This window comes from Netta rufina, assembly GCF_964035555.1.
Source record: "Netta rufina genome assembly, chromosome: Z".
In the NCBI taxonomy this organism is placed as follows: Eukaryota; Metazoa; Chordata; class Aves; order Anseriformes; family Anatidae; genus Netta; species Netta rufina.
The window spans coordinates 32,570,679-32,594,625 of record NC_140126.1 but is presented as its reverse complement, the minus strand read 5'-3'; the positions used below and the strand labels follow the sequence as shown (position 1 = coordinate 32,594,625).

The following is a 23,947-nucleotide window of genomic DNA, read 5'->3' as shown; positions in this document are numbered from 1 at the left end:
GTCTCACAGGCCTGGCTTCTCTACCTATTTTTTTTACACAGCCCATAGGAAATTATCTCTACAGCTCTTCTCTCTGTCAGATTTGGTCAAAATATGACAGGAGCTCTGAATTTGTCAGATAAATGCAGTGTTCCCCTTCTTTCCACAAGAAACAACATCAATAGTTTCCAGACAGAGCAGGCTGAGTGACAGAACAATGTATGAGCCAATCCACCGGGTGTTTGTGACACCTTGCCAACTACAAACATCAACCGAGTGTGTAATGTTCTGGAATTACAGCTACACTTTCACAACAGTTTCAAACTCAACAGTGGCTTATGGGGATCCACAAATGTTTCAGAGAAGGTTTTTCTGTGGAGCTGGATGAACTTTGGTAACAGGGAAGCAAGAAGGGAGAAGTAGGTAGAAAGAGCATTGTTTCCCTAAGTTGAGAGCACTATCTTCGGTAATGAATGCTGGAGATTTGCACTTTGTTCTCTCAGACTTACTCATTCAGGCACACTTTTCCAGATTTGTGTTAATACGGTCCACTCATTTTTAGATGTTTCTTGCTACTCATCCCAGTTGCAAGTGCTTGCAAGTGAATCAAGTACTTGTTCTACTCAGTGATTACTTTGCTTGGCAAACCGATTTTTATTTTTTATTTTGCCATCTAATGCAGAGTTTCTCCTCCTCTAAACTGTTCTTACCTTTGTGAAAGAGAAGTTACCCTCACTATCGACCATCCTGCTTCGAAGTATTATATTGGCAGCTGCATTCCTCTCCACAAACATGATACATGAAAAGGCAAACAGCATTTGTTCTGAATACGATTTAATGTTGCGAAGTATTACATGCTTTCCACAAATATTCAGTATACAGACTTCAACTGAGATGGAAAACAAAACAAAATAAAACAACCCCTTATATACTATTTACTGTATTTTTAGTAACTGTGAATTGGGCAAGTGTTTGCCATTGCTTGAGAGCTAAACATCCTTTCTTAAATACTGTTAAAGCTTAACATTCAAGGAATGATGGATATCACACACCAATATACAGAACCTACATTATGCCCAACACATTACTGCATCCCACTAGTTAAACTAAAATACTAATTGAACCTTTCATCCAGGAACCCAATCGCTTCCCGCCAGCAATGGAAGAAAGAATTCCAGGATTTTAAAAGCTGAGGGTGCAGATACATCACTTCATACTCCAGTATAATATGGCTACTTGTGCGCTTCTCTATTCATCTGTATGATCAGGGCAGTGCACAAACCCTTAGTGTGCCAATCACATACTTCTTTGGGTACTGATGTTATCCTGAATTGGAGCCTTAGTCCAAAATATAATCTCTAAAGCTGAGAATCTGGTAAAAACTGCGTGTTTTTTTCTTTTTGGAAATAAAGGTGGCTTCTGCCAGAACATTTAAGTTAATATTAACTTAAGGTAAAGTGCAATAACTGTATCTAAAAATGCTGGACTGCTGTTACAAAAGAAAAACTCCTAATCAGTTCTACAGTGGAGTTCTGCACAACAGATAGAGACGTTTGTTAACAGAATCTCTCTGAACAATATGAAGGTTAGAGATCAGTCAGTAAATATGCAGGAGATGATTCTTGGCTTGTACCAGCATACATTCACTTCTGCAGTAGCTGAATGCACTGCTGCCATTTTTTAAGTTATAAAATCACTTATTTGTGAGCAGTAAGACTCTAAAGGGCAGAAAACAGCAGTTGTTAGGAGGTGGATTAGAACCCTTTAAGTCAGGTTTCCTTCAGATAAAATATTAAGTAGGAAGGCTCCAGTCATTTTGAACAGTACATACATCTGCAGTTACTAATTCCCCAAACAATACTGAAAATAACTTATTTATTGTAACATAATAATTTAATAAACAATATTGCAGAAATCTTACTCAAAGTAGGGCCATGTCAGGCAACCTTAACTGGGTTCCAGCCAGTAAGCCTATCTGTATAAGGTTCTCATCATAAGATTAATACCTGAGAAGTGTTTGAAACTGAGCATTTCATATTTATGGAGAGAGGAAGAAAAAAGGAAAAAAGCAGCTGTCTTTCAATGAGTAGCAACCATTACTGTGTGAATTGTTACAAAGTTTGTTTCATACAAAAAGTGTTCAAAAAACACATTTCTCCCAGACAAATCTACTAGCAAGTGGTATAAATTTTCATTGTTCCAGTGAAGTAAACAGATTTGACTGCTTTTGTGATCCATTAATCAATCTGAGAGTAGGCTACTTACCCGCTTTGAAGTTCTCAAGAAGTTATCTTTACTAACAACTTGGGTTTAAGTGTAATAGCATACACCTCAGAAAACATACACTTGTTTTCTGTGCATAAATTTGAATACAAAAGTTATCTGAAAGTTTTCACAATGCTTGAAAGGCTAATTAACCCTAAAGTTCTTGTTAAAAGCCATTTTCCTAAAGATGATACTGTATACAGTATGTTTTCACACTGAGGAAAAGTAAGTATAACATGAGACTTACTAGCAAAGCACAGAGGAAATATTATTTCCTGGTCTAGTACTCAAAAAAGAAATAGCACTTTACTAAAGATGTACATCCAAATCCTTAACCTGCTTACAGTTCTGGTATTTGGAGGAATGTAAGCAGACCCCATGTTCTCCAAGACTGCAGCTGTTACAGCTACAACTCCTAAGATTTAAAAAACAAAACAAAACAAAACAAAACACACCTTCACTTTGCATCATTTTGTTATCAGACCTAGTGTTAATAGCTTGCAAGAACCATAGCAATTCCTGAACCTCAGTCTCAAAGTACAATATTAAAACTGGATCTAAACATCCCTTATCTTTACAAAACAAGCTGAAAACAAACAGAAAACCTGAATCTACTATTCCTTTGTAGGAATGCCAGACTGAATGTCACATTTCATCGATTATTCAAATCTAATTTTTATCTTTGTTTTTAAGAAGTTATCTACTTGTCCTGGTTTCAGGAAATTAACTCTGTCCTAACTGAAACCAGGATACTACGTTATCTACTTTTCCCTAAATATAACTAGCAGAGCACTGGACTATTGTTCATGTCACTTTGCAAAACTTTGGTGAGAAGTTAACTCTCGAATTAGACATAGAGCTAGGCACATAGGAATCTTAATAATTTAACCACACTGTCTGTCAGTCCTTGCTGACCTGTGCTCTGATGGAAGTTAATCCTCACACTTCCGTGTGAGTTTCAATGACAAACTGAAGACCAAATGTGTCGGCAGAGGTAGAAAGGGATTTCCATAACATTCCTGTAAGAAGAAAATATGCAGTATACAAATGTCCACAGATCAGTGGAAATACAGAAACTTTAAAACCCCCTGAATTCCTATTTAGTTTTAGGGACTGAATCTTCTGTCAGCTATTTTCACTTTTACACTGCCTAACTGCACTGATCCAGATGCCCAGTGATAATCACTTTGCACAGGTCTCCTGCTGTACTTGGGGAAACAACCACATGCTCTGTGATTCAAGCTGATGCACACACACCCAGCCTCCCCATGTTACCCTCCTGGCTGGGAGGAACATGTGCTCTGAGCACACTCTTGTGGTTGTGTGCAAGTACATCCAAATGAGAGCTGAGAAGGACACAAAGATGGCATGTAGGCATCTTTGACAGACTTCTTTTACAAGGAAGGCCTCGAGCCAAGAGTTAACAAAAGTAAATCAAGCACCGGAAGTGACCTACTGCAGAAACATCATTTCTTGACCCTGATATTTGGAAATAACTTTCATCAAGTGAAATGCTACATTAAAAACAAAGTGCAAAATAGAGTCAACCAGAGAAGACCAGAAAGTTGTTACTTTAGTGTTCAAGAGCCTCCACCTTCCTGCAGTCTCTCTCATCTCCAGAAAGAGGGGAAAGAACACACTTGCCATGTGTTTCTATGACACCTGGAAGTGCTGCATATCTGAAAAAGAGGATAAAATACAACCCTATTCACTTATCATTATTTAGATACTGTCTGTGCTGGAATGTAAGTTGAAAATCCATCCCGTTCTGTGGCTAACTTCATGTGATTTTCACAGCTGACTTCTTGTGCGCGCAGAGGAGGGTGACGTAGGGAACGCCGATGAATGCCCATCTCTCACTGGGCCAGAACTTTATGACAGGGCCCTGCTCAGGGATCTCAGAGGCAGCGTCAAAGTAAGCGAAACAGACACAGCCGAGGTACGCCGCAAGGCAAATCAAAATGTGCCTGAAAATAGACACCCCCCCCAGAAAAAAAAGAAAAGTTCAGTAACATGAACAAAACTTCAGTAAAGCTATCAAACACATCATTATTCTTTAAAATCAGTCTGTCCTTCACCTTCTTCCCCAAATCCCCCATAGGGCTGTTGCATACCCTTTGCCTGCAGGCAAAGAATACAGAGAATAAGGAAAACTACAAAACCCTAGCTTATCCTCAGTCTAAACCGTCTGCAGCTTTTTGGTCTCTTTCCACCTTACAGAGTTGGCCACAAATGCTGAGATTCAGCACTTTGGATAAGAGACCACAATTTGCTGGATGATAAAAGAGAAAAGGCATCAAAGCCATTCACTGCTCCCACTTCATACCCAGCTGCTAACAGTGGATGTTTGAGCTTTTATAGTCTCTGCTCCAGCTGAGCAGTGCTGTAGGATTTTTAGCAACCCATACGGCAAGGAATTCAGTTGCAATTAATCAACTTAGTGCCTGTAGAATCTGATCAGGCCGAAGAGCCTCCTAAATCTGCCACCCTGGATAGTGTGAGACTTGCTCCTGGCTTACAATTTTACCAGTAAATCTGTTTAGCGCTAACCAGAAATAGCCACCAGCAGCCTACGCACTCAGCACAGAATGGTGCAGTGGTGAGGACCTGTCACGTATGAATCAAACTGTGGAGTTTATGTGCAACGCTTACCATACACAATGTAAATAGGGGAAGTTAAACGAGGACCAGATCTCACAAAAAACTTTGTCACTGATCCAGCAGAAAAGTGCTAGCATCCACCAAAGACCTGAAAACAGACCCAGTTTGTACACACGCAGGTTTTCGCACCTGAGGAGAAAAATGCAAAGAAACTGTTGTAAAACAAAACAAAGTTTGCTTCATGCTGTTTGGCTGTATGCATTTCAGAAATGGGATTTATAAAGCCTCACACTCCTTTAAATGGCTCCACTAAAAATGTCCTGAAGAGAGTCACTTTATTTGCAATAAATATGACTCTGATACAAGGCACTGGTGAGGTCACAAAAGAAACATTTTAATCAGCAGCTGTGTTTTGGGTGTTGTCTTAAATACTGGGCAAGTGGTGGGCAAACACTGAAGCATTCCCATACTAAGGAGATAACGTAAGAGAACAAGAGATTAGTTACGCATTCTGTCTGGTAACAATCAGCCACTCAGCAAGTGCTCAGATTTGTTCACATTCTGTTTCCCATTGAATTTTTACTATAAAAGATTGGCAATATAAAGGAACTGGATGAACTGTTGTTTTGTTTTGTTGGTGGTGTTTTTTTTAATTGGTTTGTTGAATTTCCCCCCCCTACTATGCAGCAGTTCCAGAGAACTATGGAATAGGAACCTCTTCCCAGAGGACCCAAACAAGCATGCTTCATCAGGTGGTGCCAGCACCCACAACTCACACAGAATTCCTCACAGTGCCTAAGATGCAGTGCTCTCCTTCCACAAGAAACCACACCCGTTCACACAGAGGTACACTACAGAGACAAAGAGCACGGTCACTTGCTGTGGTCACACACAGCATGGCCTGCCGTTGATCATCACTAAATAAAACAGATGCAAGGCTACCTGCACAGCAGTATCTGTGTGGCAGGTCTACTCAAAAGCTCAGTTTTATTCCCCGATAAGATGCTTTGTTCTTTCCCATGTCTTGGAACTATCCTAAGAAATGCACAGCTTTGCTCAAAGAGTAAAATCAAAGCAGAAGAAAAAAGGTTATAAATATAATCCAGTTCCAGAATGCTATTGAAGTCAATAGTCTGATCTCTACCTACACTTGCTATTTTGAGGTTAGGCCTCTTGGTGCCACTAGATGCAGCTCTGCTGTTACTGAGATATATAATGCAAAGCTAGACTGGGATGTGATGAGCACTATGTGCTCAGCTTCCCTACCTTCTGCAAGAGCAAAGCTATGCTTTGGGGTTTTTTCCCATGCTTTTTGTTTGTTTGGTTGGTTGGTTTTAGTTAATTGTTAAACTCCCAGTGATTTTCCCAGGGATCTGTGATCCTTCCAGTGCTACTAGACAACTCATGCTTCAATGAACTGCCCTTCTCATGTCAGTGATGTATACAGTAAGCACTCCCAAACCTACTAATCGGATGACAGAGTAATTTGTCTAAAGTTACTTGTCTGAGCTATATATCAAGTGTCAAGCCAATCGGCCAGGCAGAATGATAAGGAAAATTCACTGGGGGTTAGAAGCCCCTGCCTTGTTCTACATCCTAACAGGAAAATAAGTCAATGCCAAGTGCCCCACAATCCCAACCTCTGTCCCAAGGTCCTCAGGAGGGGCTCCTCTAATCTGCAGCTGTCTTCTTACACCTTTCCCAAAAAGTTATTGAGAATGTTTCCATGTTCTTCTCCCATGCTGATTTACCTCACATGGGAGATGAGCGAAGCCTGGCAAATTGATCCTATAAAGGAACACCTCACCTTGTGACACTCAGAAGCAATCAAAATGTGTACCTCTGGAGCAGTGGGTAGGAATATGCAAGCACTTCTTTATTCTGTGCAATGCAATGCTATTTATGGTCCCTGATCATCTTTATATGCAACTGTCCTTGACATATGAAAAATGCAGTCTTCTCATAGCACAGCACAGCACAAACCAAAATGCTCTTTGGTTCTTCTTTTTCCACACCAAATATTTGGCAGTCTGAAATCTGTTGTTCTAGTTTGATACATTCACAGAGTTTACAAGATTTTTCATTACATCCTTCCTCAGGTGTGAGATGCTCTCTTAATTACTTAGTATCAAGCAGCAACAAGGATACCGACAATGCCTCCTGCCTCTCTGTGGTGGAAAAACAGAACTGCAACTGCTGCCATGGCTTTGCTAACAGAGTCTAGCTAGGCATTCAGATAAATCAGAAACACACACGAAGTACTCTGTCCAGGAACACTTTGCAGCCAGTGCAGCAGTCTACATGGCTACGATGTATTGCAAGCTAAAAAAATTCTGCAGCTTCTCCCACCAATCTACTGGAAATTTTTCACTCTTGAAATGCTGTTTCAGTTGACATTTTAACAGGCATTAGGGATTAAGAAACTCCCAAGGGTGAGTGGGAGGCTCCTTTTTAGGTAGCAGATTAATAACAAAAAAGCTACCTGCTACTTAGTGATGTTGACAAACTAATTTTCTCCAGAGTCCTTTGCACAAGCTGGCTTTAAGGTCTGGCATTATTTATAGATGGCTTAAGAAGGTAATGACACATTCAAAATTATCGCAGCTCTTTATTTATTAGGTTAAAAAAAAAAAAAAAAAAAAAAAGCTTCAACTACTGTCTAAACTCTAATCTCCTCCAGAAATAGATATTACAATAGTTGTTTCCATGACAAAGACACCTACATGACTTCCACAAAAAAAAAAAAAAAAAAGTATTTCACATAGCATATAAACCAAAGTGACTTCTTTCTTGGAACTGAATTTTGCTAACCATTTGACAAACAAAAAACACACCATTAGAGGAGACAGGGCTGGCCCACAATAGCTTCAAGATAGCTTGTGCTGTGTACTGTAAAAAAGGTATCTTTCTTCCTCCTCTGAAATAGTAGTTTTAATCTTTAAAGGCTATAAAGAGCAAGAAGAAAAGGATAAGGAGATTTTTGAGTTGCATATGAAGTTCCAGAGCACAGATACAAGAATTCTTCCTCTTATGAGGCAACCCAGTAAGAAATATACCCACAATCTGGCACAGTTTTATAAGTAAAATTATACTGGTTTACTAATCCTCCTGCCTTTCAAAAAGTAAAACTAGACTGCTACTCAGGGCAATTCTGCATTCTGACAGAGCAAAGGGTATGTGTACTGAGAAGCCTTTTGTGTGTATGTAGCCTTTCCTGGACTTGTCTGAAGGATATAAACAAACATATGCACTTGCATCCTATTTAAGATAAGAGGCTTGACCTCAAATAGACAGCTCCTTTAGTCAGTGACCATGCCTGCTAACATCTGAGTAGTTTGAATACCAAGAAGAGAGAACAAGTACCCTGCATGGTTCAAAGAGTTCAAGGTTGCAAAGGAAAAATGAAAGCTTATTGAAAGAAACTTTCCTATCACAAGATCAGGTATAGAACTGGTATAGACTGTAATGACAGGTCAGTACCACCATCAGGAATTGCAGTTTATTTTTACAGCCTTAAAACACCAGCAGGGTGTGCTGGAAAACACTATTCTGAGGAAAAAAAAAAAAAAAAAAAAAGTCAATAACAATTAGCTGAGCACAGATTGTTAATCTGTGCAATACTGCTGGGTTTTCTGTGATCACCCATCATAGAGTCTTCAGCTCCTGCTGTAATCATACTTATGTGCTGAGGAAATGCATGCTAACAAGAAAACTGCAAAGCTACATACCTGCCACTGTTTTTACCACAGTGAAGAGAGGCATTGCAAACACTACCTGGACACTGGCAAGACACAAACCAGTCACTTCCTTTACTTCTATATAGACACTGACAGTGATGTTTGAAAGAAGCACTGAAATGGAAGCTGTCAGCTAGGGGTCTAAAAGTGCTGCTCATCCTGCTGTGCATAGATCTATGACATGCTCCTACCCTAGCTCAGTCTAGAAGAAGCTAGACCACAAAAGCCTGCATTTTCGTTAGCCTCTTTTGCCTACACAATGAGCGGTGTTCTCTGTTTTAACACAAACAGCCACTATTTAAATACCGGAGCCTCTTCAAACACTGGTGTACCCCAGGCATTTGCTATATGAGGGTCTGTGCTGGTGCACACTTCCAACAGCATTATCTTCCAAAGTCATGACATCCCCAACAAAACATACCAGCTCTTCTTCACACCAGTGCAGTTTCTGGATGTTAACAGCTTGATTTTGACACAGGTATCTCCATTTACACCCTAATAATGGTTTTGAACTTTTAACTAATTTAACCTTCTAATTAAGGGAAAAAGATAACTTTGGGCAAGCTGTGACAATGAAGTAGGGTTCCTCCACACCTAGATATCTAGTAGGAGAATCAAATATGAGCAGACAGACTTCAAGGTAGGGTGAGCCTTCACTGCTCAAGATTCAGATGCCAGCTGAGCAACAACACCTTACTGTCTGCTCAGGGAGATAGTTACACACCTGATGACGACCCACTAAATCACACTAATTTGATGATACTATGATCTCCGTTGTTTGTTGGCTTGGACCTGCAAACAACAGGATCCACACCTGCTTTCTCCATGATCTCATCCCCTAAGAGAGCTCAATATTTTTCTATGAAACACATGAAGGGATCTTTTTTTGGACAGAAATAAGAATGAAGTGTTAGAATTTCCTTGTTTTTCAGGAGCAAGTGTGCATTTAACCACCTTTTGCTGTTTTGATCATCTCACATCCACAGTACTTTCAAGCAGGGTGTCAAACCTACTAGTTCTGCATTTAAGAGCACAATGCTCCATAGTTACAGCAGTCTCTCCTCACCAAGGATGAATGAGAGGCAGAAAATTCTCATTTGAAGACAAAGTGCTTTTGATTCACTGAAATTCTGTACCAGATTTACAACAGCCTAGAAAGATAACACCACAACAACGTATTAGACCAAAACACCAACTTCAGCAATGAACAGAGGAAACTACTCTGAAGGTTCTTTTCCTTCTTTCCCAAAATAGCTTTCACAGACTAAGATCCACTGTAGTATGCCAGGATTCATATATGTAGCCCCCTACCATCTCTGGTAGTGGAGAATAGGAGAATCACAGGCATTTTACATAACTAATGTTATCTTTTTCTTCTGAGAAGGAGATGAGTCAATCCCTCTGGGTTTACAAGAATTTATCTCATTTAAATTTCCCAGAGAACAGCATGGCTGTTCTCAATCAAATGTGTAATTATTTGCCTTTTACATTTAGAAATTCATCAAGAAACATCATAGGTATTAAATCATCTCGATACACAATTGGCCATATGTCACTCTAGGTCCCTTTGGAATCATGAGTTCAGAAGGTTTCTTTGTGCCCATAATTCTCAAAAAAAACAGGTAAACTCCACACATTTTAATGACCTTCCACAAGTTCAGTGAGTTTCAACAACAGAGTCTCAAAAAGCAAGTACATGTAGCCATATGAATTCCCAGATATGATCCAATAGCATTTAAATTATAATACACTAACCATTTCTCCTCTCAAGTTACTCAGGAGCTCACGCCTCAAAACCTGGACTGTAGCGAGGTCACATAGATTGCTCACTGACACAATCAGATCTTCTACTGCTCTGTCAGTGGTTTCCTGCTGCTTTCATCAAAATGAGATGCCTCCACTAGCATCTACTGACTTTCTTCTCCACAGCTAACTTCTGTGCTGTTTCCCAAGTTTCTCTGACAACAAAAATAGCTGCTGCTTAGCAGGCCATCTAACAAGAAAAGACTCAAGAACACTTCAAAAAACACATTACTAGCAGAGGCTTCCACTCCATGGGGAAGTAGTGGCAGCACAGGGAAAGGTGGGAAACAGGAAAAGTTCCCTGTTCTAACAAAAGCAGTTAGAATGTGGGCATTTTGTCCCACTCGTTTATTTCAATGGACATTTACAGATGCAGTGTGTAAGAGAATATCCCAAGTTGGAAGGGGCCTACAGGAATCACAAGGACCATCAAGTCCAACTCCTTGGTCCACACAGGACCACCCAAAAATCAGACCATATGTCTGAGCATCATCCAAATGCTTCATGAACTCCAACAGGCTCACCTGGAGACCTCCTCCAGGCCACCTTCCCGGAGAGCCTGACTAAGTGTCTGACCACCCTCTTTATGAGCAACCTTTTCCTAACACCCAGCCTGACCCTACCCTGTCCCAGCTCCATGCCATTTCCTCAGGTCTTAAGACCAATCTCAGGTTCTTCTCAATTTGCATCCTGGTTTCATGACAGGTAGGTATCCTCTGCAACCTAGTGATTATGTTTATCTTTGTTGGTCTGACACTACCATATTACCTGTGTTAGAAAACAAAGTAGTGAAGACTCACAATAAGCTTTGAGATCTGGCACATCTTCCATGCATGCTTGAGCCTCAAACCCTGTTCCCTCCACTACCCAGACTGTGATTATCTCACCCCTATGCAGACTTTATGTCAGAAAAGCTGTCACTGAAACAAAACTCTTGCCATGATTCCACAATAAATAAACAAATTCTGGTTAGAACAGGTCACAGGAAGAGATATGCTGCAAGAAGACAGACAATATCTGACCCAGTATATTCATCTACGGAAAAAAAAAAAATCCTTGCCAAAAATGTCTGACCTGGCAGAGCAAGCTTATACCAGATCTCTGTGAGGGTGCTCTGCTCTCATAAGCACCGAAGCCAGATCTACTCTATAATCATGTGGTAGCCTAAGGACCTCTGAAGACAAAACTTTAGTCAGGAGAAAAATACTCACCTCTTCAGCTCAGCAATGAGCAAAGCTGTGCAGGGAACGCCCAGAGTCATTAGTGAGATGTTGTTGATGGCAGGCTTAATGAAGGCAAGGCAGGTAGTAACTCCAGACAGGACACCCACAGCAGCTTTAAACCTGCTCCTGAAGAGTTTTGGTGTTTTTTTGGGGGGGAGGGTAGGGGTAGGGGAGAAAAAGTGTTTTTAATTCCAAGCTTTTAATTAGTAAAACTAGAAATCTTAGTATGACTCTAACAGTGTAACAAAACTTAAGTTTCTTTAGGTGTGTTCAGAAGGTGCAATGACTGTGCATACGGTGCACGTGGATCCTGCATTGGCTTGTGTACATACAGCGTTAATGATATAGATAAATCTTTTCCAGGCTAGTCTTCTGAAGCAGCCACGTACATGTATACACACACATGCACAAACAGAAACTCACATTAATCACTGGTTTCAAAACACTAAGGTCCCATTCCCATTTTCCTTCTCACGAAAGAAGACAAAAACAAGACAATTTCTGTACCAGCACTGTACTCAAAACAGTTTTGTGTTATCCTTCTTCATGCTTTCAACATTGATTTTTAGGATTGTTTTTTATTATTATTATTATTATTACTAATGTCCCAGCTTCTAGAGCCAGGTTGCAGGCTGTTTGGTATATTCGTCGTATAAACAAAATCAGTTATGCCACATATAGACAGCCTGACAACTTTGAAATTAAACATATATTAATTGTTTAAAATTCAAATTTGGAATTTAAACAACCCATTTCTAGACTGTGGCAGGACTATGGCAAGTAGAGGTTCATCATGCTGTCCCTGAACTACAGTCCCACAGCTGTATAAAACTAGTTGATGTTGAAGGATGGCTCTTCTCTTCTTAGGTCTAAGTTTCAAGTAGGGTCTCAGCATATTTGTGCAGCGCCATTCCCTGGTCACCAGTGTCATCACCCTCATGTTCACCAAGCTCGTTACATGTACATTTGGCTTTAAAGATTTTATTTTTACTGGAAGGCAAAAAGTTACTTAAGTAGGAAATTTTTATCTGGTGTAAGTGCCTTCATGACTGAGGACACCACAAATCAGTCATGGTAGATGGTAACACTTTCAACATTCAAAATCTGAGTGTGAAAAGGATGAAGAATGTAAAGACCACAGCTGAGAACAAAGGGCAGGTATAATTCTAGAAGAATGTTAGGCAAAGCAAAACATATAAAAATACATATCACAGCATCACAGAATTGTCTAGATTGGAAGAGACTTCCAAGATCACCTAGTCCAACCCCTGACCTAACACTAACAGTCCTCCACTAAACCATATCCCTAAGCTCTACATCTAAATGTCTTTCAAAGACCTCCAGGGATGGTGACTCCACCACTTCCCTGGGCAGCCTGTTCCAATGCCTAACAGCCCTCTCAGTAAAGAAGATCTTCTTAACATCCAACCTAAAACACCCCTGGCACAACTTGAGCCCATTCCCCCTCGTCCTGTCACCAGGCACGTGGGAGAATAGACCAACCTCCACCTCACTACAGCCTCCTTTAAGGTACCTGTAAATAGCAATAAGGTCGCCCCTGAGCCTCCTCCAGGCTGAACAAGCCCAGCTCCCTCAGCCGCTCCTCGTAGGACTTGTTCTCCAGGCCCCTCACCAGCTTCGTCGCCCTTCTCTGGACTCGCTCGAGCACCTCCATGTCCTTCTTGTAGCGAGGGGCCCAAAACTGAACACAGTACTCGAGGTGCGGCCTCACCAGAGCCGAGTACAGGGGGACAATCACTTCCCTAAACCTGCTGACCACACTGCTTCTTATGTAAACCAGGATGCCGTTGGCCTTCTTGGCCACCTGAGCACACTGCTGGCTCATATTCAGCCGACTATCCACCATCACTCCCAGGTCCTTCTCTGCCTGGCAGCTCTCCAACCACTCATCTCCCAGCCTGTAGCTCTGCTTGGGGTTATTGCGCCCCAGGTGCAGGACCCGGCACTTGGCCTTGTTGAACTTCATGCAGTTGACCTCAGCCCATCGGTGCAGCCTATCCAGATCCTCTTGCAGAGCCTTCCTACCCTCGAGCAGATTGACACACGCACCTAACTTGGTGTCATCTGTGAACTTACTGAGGGTGCACTCGATGCCCTCATCCAGATCATCGATGAAGATATTAAAGAGGACCGGCCCCAGTACCAAGCCCTGGCGGATGCCACCAGTGACCAGCCTCCAACTGGACTTGGCTCCATTCACCACGACTCTTTGGCCCCGGCTATCCAGCCAGTTTTTAACCCAGCAAAGCGTACGCCAGTCCAAGCCAAGAGCAGCCAGTTTCTTGAGGAGAATGCTGTGGGAGACGGTGTCAAAAGCCTTGCTGAAGTCAAGGTAGACCACATCCACAGCCTTTCCCTCATCCACCCAGCGCGTCACTTTGTCATAGAATGGTCATTTTATCATAGAAGGAAATGCAGAGAAGGAAAATATATGTGCTTGTGTGTAAATCAGACCTGTTCTGGGTTAGGCTTTTTTGCCACCCAGTAAAATCCTTCCTCTGCACACTTCAGAAAGGAATCAAGACCTTAAGAAGTAACCTCCCTGACAGACTCTAGGGAGGAAGTATTCTGAGAAATTTAGGATGAGGGATATCCTTCACCTCATCTCAGTCTTTTTATGGATCTGTTATAACCTGGCAGATTATTATTTACAGTTTTACAACCAAGTTCAAAAGAAACAGGATTTCACCCTAGAAATGCTACTATTCCTTTTAAAAAGAATACAGCTTAACTTTGTGGGCAATTCTACAAATCTACTAAGTAAACTAGCAGAAGGTAGTGATAGATTACATACAAGAATTCCTTTAGGCTTTTGAGGAATAATTTACATGCAGTCTGAAAAAATATTCAAGAGACAGAACTGTCCTTTATTTGAAGTATTTGAAGTAAAAGATATTTTATCTATCTTATAACCCCAGTAAAACCCATTTGCCTCTTAAGCTGCGGGGGTCCAGTGATAGCACTGTACACCATTAAGATAGCAATATGCAAAAGTGCTAAATTCACACTAACTTGACAAAAGCATTAGACCACAGTCTGTACACTGTAATTCAACATACACTTTTCTCAGTGCAAGTTATTTTAATGAATAGTCAATACAGGCACCAACCTTCCCTACAGACCCCTGACCCCAGCAACTTCTAACTGGGTATATGTCAAGGAAAAAGAGAAGGGAAAGAAAAAAAAAAAAGAAAAAGACAACAATAGTATGAAAATGCTAGAGGTATAAGCCTTAGGCCTTAGCAGTTTTCAGAGGGCAAGAAATTGGTGATGTGATTCAAATGTCTCCATTACCTCAATTACTTTATGCATAGAAAAGCATTAAATACAAAGGTTACAGCATACATTTTTGGGGGGAACAAATCTTAAACAGATTCTTTAAACTGCCTATAAGGCTTTTTATTTTAACTCTGCAATAAAGCAAAATCCCCTTTGCAGCAACAAGAGACTTCTAAACAAACACCATGTGTAGCCTATACTTAAAAACTACTTTTAACCACTGGCTTAAAACTTAAGATGAAAATTAAGCTGAATTCCATAGGTTTACTCATATGTACACTCTAGGCTAGATAAAAGGAAGAGAGAAAGCAGGTTTCTGTTACCTTATTTTAGCTGCAACAAACTAATAGTATAACAAACTAATCATATAAATGTGTCTTTCAAGAATTAACAAGAACAGACACTTCCAGAGGCAATGAACTCCAGAATCTGAAGGTATATGGCATAAAATACACCACGAAGACTTGTAGACTCAGGACTTCCAAAGAACAAAATGCAATGTAAGCAACTGGAGGAAAGTTGAGTGAGAAAGATAGTGGCAGCAGTGGTAATGTTGGATGATCACTCACTATCATTACACGCAGGTTTATGTGAAATGTTTCAAGAGATAGGAATGTGTACCACATCACATGATTACCTGTCATTCCGAAAAACTCTTGGTAGGTATCTCCTAGGGAACCACATGGCAAGAGCACACATCAGCACCCAGAGAATAGCCAGCTCATCCAGCATCTGGCCCAGGAAACTGAGGGTGGCATGAAAGTAAACAGACCCAATTCCTGAAAAAGTCAGGCAAAAATTACAATCAATAGTTAGTGTTTCATTACATAGAATGAAAGCTCATGATCAGGACTGCATAGCAAATGGTCGATACCATTTGGTCAAGAAAAGGAAAAAAAAAGTCACCAGCTTTCCTAGAAAAGCAATCCAAATCATGAGCATTTCATATTAATTAAAAAACAAACACATTACAGAAACAGAAGCTAAAGATGTCATATCCTGCTAGAAAAGTAAATGCAAAAAAAAAAAAGGTAGTAAAGTTAGATGCAAAAAAAAAAAAAGAAAAATAATAAATTCAAATGCTTCTTCTGAATTTTCTCAATAGCACAAGAAAGGATAACACAAATGTGTAAAGCAGTATGTGATTATGTGATGACTTCTCTGTGATACAAGTTTACAGGTGGAAACTAGCTCACTTCCCCGCAGGGCTTTGAGTATCCCTTTACAAGTTCCGAGTGTTTTTAGGATTGAAAAGGCCTAACAATTTCCCATCTACAAAATGGGTAAACTTTTGGGTCTACTATTAAAATCTCTTGATACACAGCAAAATCTCTTATCCTCTCCCGTTTTGCTGAGCACTCCCAGCAATCTTGTATTCAATAACATCAGAGGATGGAGGGTCAGTGCTGTTCTAGAGTAAGCCCGGATACAAGTAAAAGAAGTTGTTCAAAGGAAAGACCGGAAGGGAAAAGAACTAAGGTCAAAGAACCCTCCAACCTCAAACTGCAAGAAGTGTTTTCCTTTCAGAAACTACATGTGCTCTAACTTCAAGCAAGTACAAGCAAACTCCTCTGCAGACGTCAGTGCTTCTTTGTTTTGCAGCAACAATCATGCGCAAGCAGGAAAAACTAATTTCCTCTCAGTTCGTGCACACACAGACAAACAGAGACTAATCAACTTACCGACCACAACTAGCAGAGTCCATATTAAATATATTCCACTGTTGAAGCAGGTTGCATATTGACGGAATAAGCACATACATATGGGTGGTAAAACAAAAAACAACACGTTGCTTATCTGTGAAAATAAAAAGTACCACAAAGACAGAAAATTAGCAAACATTTAATATCTACAGACTAAGACATCCATAAAAATACCGTCATCCAATGATGCCCCAACTCAACAAATTATGGCCCTCAGTTTCTGTCAAAGATTAAATGTTTTTTCAAAGCATCAATACACTTTGTTTAACTTTATTAAACTAATAATAGCATAAAAACGATAAGCAATGTCAAGTGTGGTTAGTCACATCTTTAAATCACCCTTCCAGTCTATTCCCTGAGCAGTTTTAGTGAGAATATACACATACTTGGACTGTTGTAATTCATGAAGCCTACAACAGCAAACAGGGAAATCTAGCAAGTGAACTCTCCACTCAACAGTTGTCAAATTCAGCATGGAAAAAAGGGGGTAGTCAAGCTTTGTTGAAGTCAAGTCACTGAAAAATAGCTATGGTCTGGCAGGTCTGAAATACAAAGTTAAGCTAACAGAGTTAGAACCATTATTTTGTAGGGTAAAGAAAGCCTGAAGTTGTAAATGTTTTTACACTTCATTTTTTCCTCTTGGTTCTCTATTACATAAACAATCAAATATGACTGAAAAGAAGTTATAGGAAGGCAAAAAGGTAATTCAGACCACTGCTAACTGTTTTTAAATTTAATACATAAGACTGGAACAAAGACATATTTCCTCTTGCTTACCAACAATATAAAGCACCATTCTTTAGCTAGAAAATGCTTTACCTGTGATTACCAGGAGCTGTCACTGCAGTATTATCTAGTTCTCTCAGTAAGGCACTGCCTGTGCTGAGGGCCAGCTATGGCCCGAGTTTAACCAAGCAGCCATAGAAGACTGCACTGCTGCTTCTCAATGGAACAAGGACAAGGGTGAGCTCCCGGACATTTTCCAATTTTTCCGGACATTTTCCCAGACATTTTCCAATTCAATTTTCCAGACATCTGTTGGGTAAGCAACTTGGCCAGGCACGCGCAGTCCAAATGGTTCCTACAATGCATTGAAGATAATTTTCTGATGCAGGTGGTGGAGGAGCCAACGAGGAGGGGGGTGCTCCCGGGCCTTGTCCTTACCAACAGGGATGGGCTTGTTAGGGATGTGAAGGTTGGGGGCAGCTTGGGATGCAGCGACCATGAGATGGTGGAGTTCAAGATAGAACTTGGTGGAAGAACTAAGGCTAAAAGCAGGATTGCTACCCTGGACTTCCGAAGAGCCAACTTCAACCTTTTCCAGGACCTGCTTGGGAGTATCTCATGGGATAGGTTGCTAGAAGGCAAGGGTGCTTGTGGGAGCTGGGCTACATTTAAACAGCATTTCTTCCAAGCTCAGGATCAGTGCATCCCTAAGAGTAGGAAATCGGGGAAGGGGGGCAGGAAACCTGCGTGGATGAGCAAGGAGCTCATCGATAAGATCAAAAGGAAGAGGAAGGTTTATCAAACGTGGAAAAAGGGCCTGTCCTCCCAAAAGGAGCATAGAAGTGTCAGGGCCTGCAGGGACACGACAAGGAAGGCTAAAGCCCACCTAGAGATGAGGCTTGCAAAAGAGATAAAAGATAGTAAGAAGGTTTTTTTTTTTAAGTACGTAAACAGTAAAAGGAAGACTAGGGATAATGTGGGTCCCTTGCTGAATGAGGGGGGTGTCCTGGTAACAGGAGACGCTGAGAAGGCAGAGATACCGAATGCTTTCTTTGCTTCGGTCTTTGCTTCAAGGACTCCCCCCCAGGACTCCTTGACCCTGGAGGGAGGAGAAAGAGTCTGGGAAGTGGAGATCTCCCACCTTGTTGACAAGAGAGTGGTCTGGGAGTGTCTGAGAGGGCTCAACGCACACAAATGCATGGGTCCTGATGGGATGCATCCACATGTGCTAAGGGAGTTGGCAGAGGTGATTGTCATACCACTCTCTATCATCTTTGAAAGGTCCTGGAGAAAAGGAGAGGTGCCTGAAGATTGGAAGATAGCCAATGTCACTCTGGTCTTCAAGAAGGGCAAGAAGGAGGATCCGGGAAACTACAGGCCAGTCAGTCTCACCTCTGTCCCTGGAAAGGTGTTGGAACTTGTTCTGGATGCCATCTCCAAGCAATTGGAAGAGAAGAAGGTTATGAGGAGCAGTCAGCATGGATTCACCAAGGGAAGTCGTGCTCAACCAACCTCGTTGCCTTCTATGATGGCATCACCAGCTGGGTAGATGAGGGGAGAGCAGTGGATGTCATCTACCTTGACTTTAGCAAGGCTTTCAATACTGTCTCTCATGACATCCTGATAGTAAAGCTGAGAAAGTGTGGGATAGAGGAGTGGACAGTAAGGTGGGTTGAGAACTGGCTGACTGGCCGAGCTCAGAGGGTGGTGATCGGCGGCGCAGAGTCCGGCTGGAGACCTGTGACTAGCGGTGCTCCCCAGGGGTCAGTGCTGGGTCCAGTCTTGTTCAACATCTTCACTGACGACCTTGATGAGAGAATAGTGTGTGCCCTCAGCAAGTACGCCGATGACACAAAGCTGGGAGGAGTGGCTGACACGCCAGAAGGCTGTGCTGCCATTCAGCGAGACCTGGACCGGCTGGAGAGATGGGCAGGAAGAAACCAAATGAGGTTTAATAAGAGCAAGTGTAGAGTCCTGCACCTGGGAAGAAACAACCACATCTATCAGTACAGGCTGGGGGATGACCTGCTGGAGAGGAGCTCCAAGGAGAAGGACCTGGGGGTCCTGGTGGATGACAGGTTGGCCATGAGCCAGCAGTGTGCCCTCATGGCCAAGAGGGCGAATGGGATCCTGGCATGCATTAAAAGGAGCGTGGCCAGCAGGTCAAGGGAGGTGATCCTCCCCTTCTACTCTGCACTGGTCAGGCCTCATCTGAAGTACTGTGTCCAGTTCTGGGCTCCCCAGTACAAAAAAAAAAAAAGACGGATCTCCTGGAAAGAGTCCAGCAGAGGGCCACAAAGATGATACGGGCCCTGGAGCATCTTCCCTCTGAGGAAAGGCTGAGAGACCTGGGTCTGTTCAGCCTGGAGAAGAGAAGACTGAGAGGGGATCTCATCAATGTGTATAAATACCTGAGGGGTGGGGGACAGAAGGATTTGGCCAACCTCTTTTCAGTGGTTTGCAGTGACAGGACAAGGAGTAATGGCCACAAAATGGAGCACAGGAAGTTCCACACCAACATGAGAAAGAACTTCTTCATGGTGACAGTGACAGAGCACTGGAACAGGCTGCCCAGGGAGGTTGTGGAGTCTCCTTCTCTGGAGATATTTAAGGCCCGTCTGGATGTCTACCTAGGCAGCCTGCTCTGAGGAACCTGCTTTGGCAGGGGGGTTGGATCCAATGATCTTTCGAAGTCCTTTACAACCCCTTCAATTCTGTGATTCTGTGATTCCCCAGCCTTGGTTTCCTCACAGTCGCCATGCCTATCCCAGGCACAAGACAATTATTGCCAGCAATATTCCCCTAAAATGGACACGTAAAACAACTCTGGGATAACAGCACTCCTTCGGGACAGATCCCCTTTTCTCAAACACTTACAGACTTTTACTGACATTAACAAAAATCTAATGGAAAAGCATTCATGAATGGCATACAAAGAAGGCATTTGTTCATTCAGCTACTGTCCACCACTCAACACAGTCTCAGCCAGTGTGAGAGTAGAGGCTGCAATGATTAAGACCAACACGTCTCATTTAACATTTGTGAGACTCATCACATCATACTCCTAGCTGGCACTCAAAATGACAATAACTACAGGAGCAGTTTCTCAGCGCTGCCTACTTCATGCATCACACCTTCCCTCACACTAAAGACACCTCCTCACAGACGAGCTGCATTTCCTTCAAAATTCTTGGCTAGATTTCATTCAAGTGAAATATGAAATACTTAGAAACATCTATAGTGCTCAGTTTAGAGCTGAAATATCCTACATCTTCTCTATGTAAAATAAAGCTAGAGCAGCCGCTAGATAAACAGCAGGGAGAAATTTTCCTGTCGACAGAAACCACCATCTTGTTCTCTTGACATTTTAGCAAGATCACATCCACAGCAGCGTGTGTCCTAATGCTGCATGAAGTGCACAGGTAATTCCACTGCTACGAGCACCTGGTTGCCTGGCAGCTGGTTGCGAGGGCAAGAGAAGGGAGAGGATGGACAGAAAGAGGACAGAAAGATCGTGGCTGCTTTTGTAGACAGCAGGCATGAGGCCTGCCACAAAGAGGAGAAGCCACCACGCTCTCTCCAGGTGGGCCACCAGTCAGCCTGGGAAAACTCCAGCAACCACTGGGCTGCCCTTCTAAACCAGTGAAGGGAAAGGTGAAATCCTTCTGCCAGTTACCATCTCCTACAGCTTGTTTTGTCAGACAGGTCTCCTCACAGACCCACATATTTTCACAAGGGGCATTCACGCTGCTCAGCTTCGGACACCTGGCTTACTCTGCCTGTCTCTCCGACTTCTTTAGCCTGTGGTAAAAGCTGCCCACTGCTGCAGGGAAGGCCAGAGCCCTACCAATTTCTTTCAAGCCCTTTCACAAACTGTCCTCTGATGAATACTCTCTCCTTTTCCGACAGCTGAAGAAGCAGGAAACCAGCCTCACAAACCAGATGGGAAAAAGCCATCGGGGCACGGACTGATGAGCAGCGCCACAGACTGATGAGCACCTCCCCAGCAGCAATAAGAGGACTCCTCTGATGGAAATCCTTCAGCCACCAAGGTGGCAATTTCTGCCTGCATAGTTCATACATTAAAGTGAACAAATTGACAGGTGGGAGGCACCTGGCAATGCCAGAGTGCAGGACACAGAATATCCCTGAGGAGACAAGGTGAAGAGCAAAGAGTTATTTATAGAGAAATGTTCTAAGGCAGATTTTAAGAGGCAGATGAATCTGCTTAAGTCACATAAAACCTACATGTTCAACTGATCAGGCTTAGTCAAAGCACCTTCTATTCGCATAAAAACTACCTGTCTTTGTGCAGCAGAGACCTACAGCAACATCTGGAATACAGTCATAGACAACAATTGTAGTGTTTTACCTGCATTTACAAGCACAAAGTGGTGTGAGGAATGTTTTAACAATTCGTGTCCATAAAGAACAATTCTGTTTGAAATGTTTGAATCCTGTCTGCCTCTGGGCCCTGCACTGGCAATTCAATGCTTGAACCACAGCTGCAGTGTGTCCCAGTCTCCCCCTCATTCCTCATTCTAGCCAATTTATCACTTCTTAAATTTATGAACCTGTTTGCTTTTGTTATTCCGGACTTCTATTTCTAACACTGCTATAGATGTGTCTGTGAATGGCTGGGGAAGAATGTTTTAATTACCCGTGTGTCTGGGAGTTTCAGAACAACTGATAACAACTAGTGACTGTTATGGGATACTATGTGGATCTTTGGTATCTGGTTAGGGGGGGGCCGAGAAAGAAGCTGAAAAGCGGCTGGGAGACAAGATTTGAAGAAGGTGTTTTGAAGAAGGTGTTCTGTAAACTTGGGATGGTGCCCAGTAAGTACAAAGGGGAAGAGGAAGACTGCGAGCCTTCAGCACGGAAGACCCCTAGAGACCCCCAGAAGAGACCCCAGAGGAGACTGCGCATGCTCCAGTAGGAGGGACTGCACCCCGGAAGCTAATTTTAATAATCTATTTTTTTAGAAGTAGTAATGAATATGTATTAGTCTAGGAGCATAAAAATCAGCTGCTTGATGTAACTGGGGTGCGTCCTGATGGAGCGGAGACTCCCGGTGCACCCAGCGCTGTTTGCTTACCTCTATTCCTTTATATTCTCTCAATAAATCCTATTTTTATTTTAATCCTAATTTGAATCCTGAGCCATTTATAACAATTTGGGGGCTCGTCCGGGATGGCTATAGTTCCTGAATTCTGATTTAATCTAGGAGGGGCGCCCCACCATTTGGTGGCTCCTGTTTGACTCAGATCGGGACTAATGCCATCCTGAACCTGAATAAAGGTAAGCAAAGAATTTGATTTTTTTGAGCTCCCTTGCCGGCTGTGTTTTTGTGCCCGTAATTCTGCGCGCGAAGATCCGGACGAAGACGACAGGGTCGTTTGGATACCGTTCGGTTGGATTCCGGTGTCCGGAATCGAACCGGATGAAGACGACAGTCGTTTGGATACCGTCTGGTTCGATCCCAGACGAAGACGCTTGTGGATACCGTCCGGTTGGACTCTGGACGAAGACGACTGATTCGTAAAATACCGTCCGGTTGGGTAAAGGTACGGTTGCCCGTGTTTGTGTGTGAGAGTGTAACTGAGACTTCTAAAGTCAGCGTGGAGGTCTTTTTGTTTTCTCACCAGTTCTAATCTCCTGTCGGGGGGGGCTGGGCTGGTGAATGGAGTGATACGTGGGTGGGTGATAGGTCCTAAACCCCCTGCAAGACACTCTCACTGGGGGCAACCAAGGGCTGTGGGAATTGCCACTAGTAAAATTCCCGGATGGGTCAGATAAAATCGAAGACCAAGGACCAGAAAGGGAGCAAATTACCAGATATATGACCAAAAAGTCCATTATGAATAATGATTAGAAATTGGAACAATAGGGGCCCCAGAAAATTAAAGAGTAAATTGAAAATGATCCAGTATTATATGATAGAATGACCAAAAGAACCCTTAAGACCCCATGTATTTTGATCCACGGAGGACGGGGTCTGTCAGGCTTTAAACATTAATAGTAGAATACCTGTGGATCCGGAAAAGAGCAAGCTGAAACAATGGAATTAGAAATTAGAGAGCAATTGATTAAGAATGAATATGTGCTGCATTTGTGCCTGCACTTATACCACCAGATAACAGGAGCCTCTCGGACCCCGAGAACCAGATCAAAAACAACCTCATGGTTCAGATTTTAATCAAGGGGTCTGAGATAAGGAGGACTGTTCACAAAGGGACAGGTTAGGAATATGTATATGTATAGGAATGTTTATGTATATGTAACTCTTTACTAAAGCAATTTGCCATGTTAGGCGTGTACGACTTTGGTGGGACTACCCGCCCCATGCTGCATGGAACTGAGTAAACATACCTACTTTACAATCTTACGGATTGTGGAGTCAGCTTTCTGTGAGCCAGGCAGGAGACACTCTGCTCGGCTGTGGGATCGGCTGCAGCGTGGACACCCCTAGGTGCACCCTGAGCGTTTTGCTCGGAGGGGACTCCACTCTCGGCTGCTCACCGCAGGAGCAGAGATCTCCCGAAACTGCAGACAAACGGTATGTTTTCAGCTGCTGGAGGGATACTAACTGGAGTGTTAATAATTGTAT

The 23,947-nt window shown here is 42.4% G+C and overlaps 1 protein-coding gene across 1 annotated transcript in view; it reads right to left on the bottom strand.

Annotated features, from left to right (window-relative positions):
- Positions 1-874: 874 nt before the first annotated feature.
- The window catches only part of ACER2 (alkaline ceramidase 2), a 30,909-nt gene continuing 7,836 nt past the window's right edge, over positions 875-23,947 (bottom strand). The window contains exons 2-6 of the mRNA XM_084305222.1: positions 16,591-16,705; positions 15,546-15,687; positions 11,597-11,734; positions 4,897-5,034; positions 875-4,211 (exon numbers count right to left, since the gene is read on the bottom strand). Of these exons, the coding sequence (XP_084161348.1) occupies positions 4,025-4,211; positions 4,897-5,034; positions 11,597-11,734; positions 15,546-15,687; positions 16,591-16,705 (720 nt within the window). The 3' untranslated portion in view covers positions 875-4,024. The remainder of the gene's footprint in view (positions 4,212-4,896; positions 5,035-11,596; positions 11,735-15,545; positions 15,688-16,590; positions 16,706-23,947) is intronic.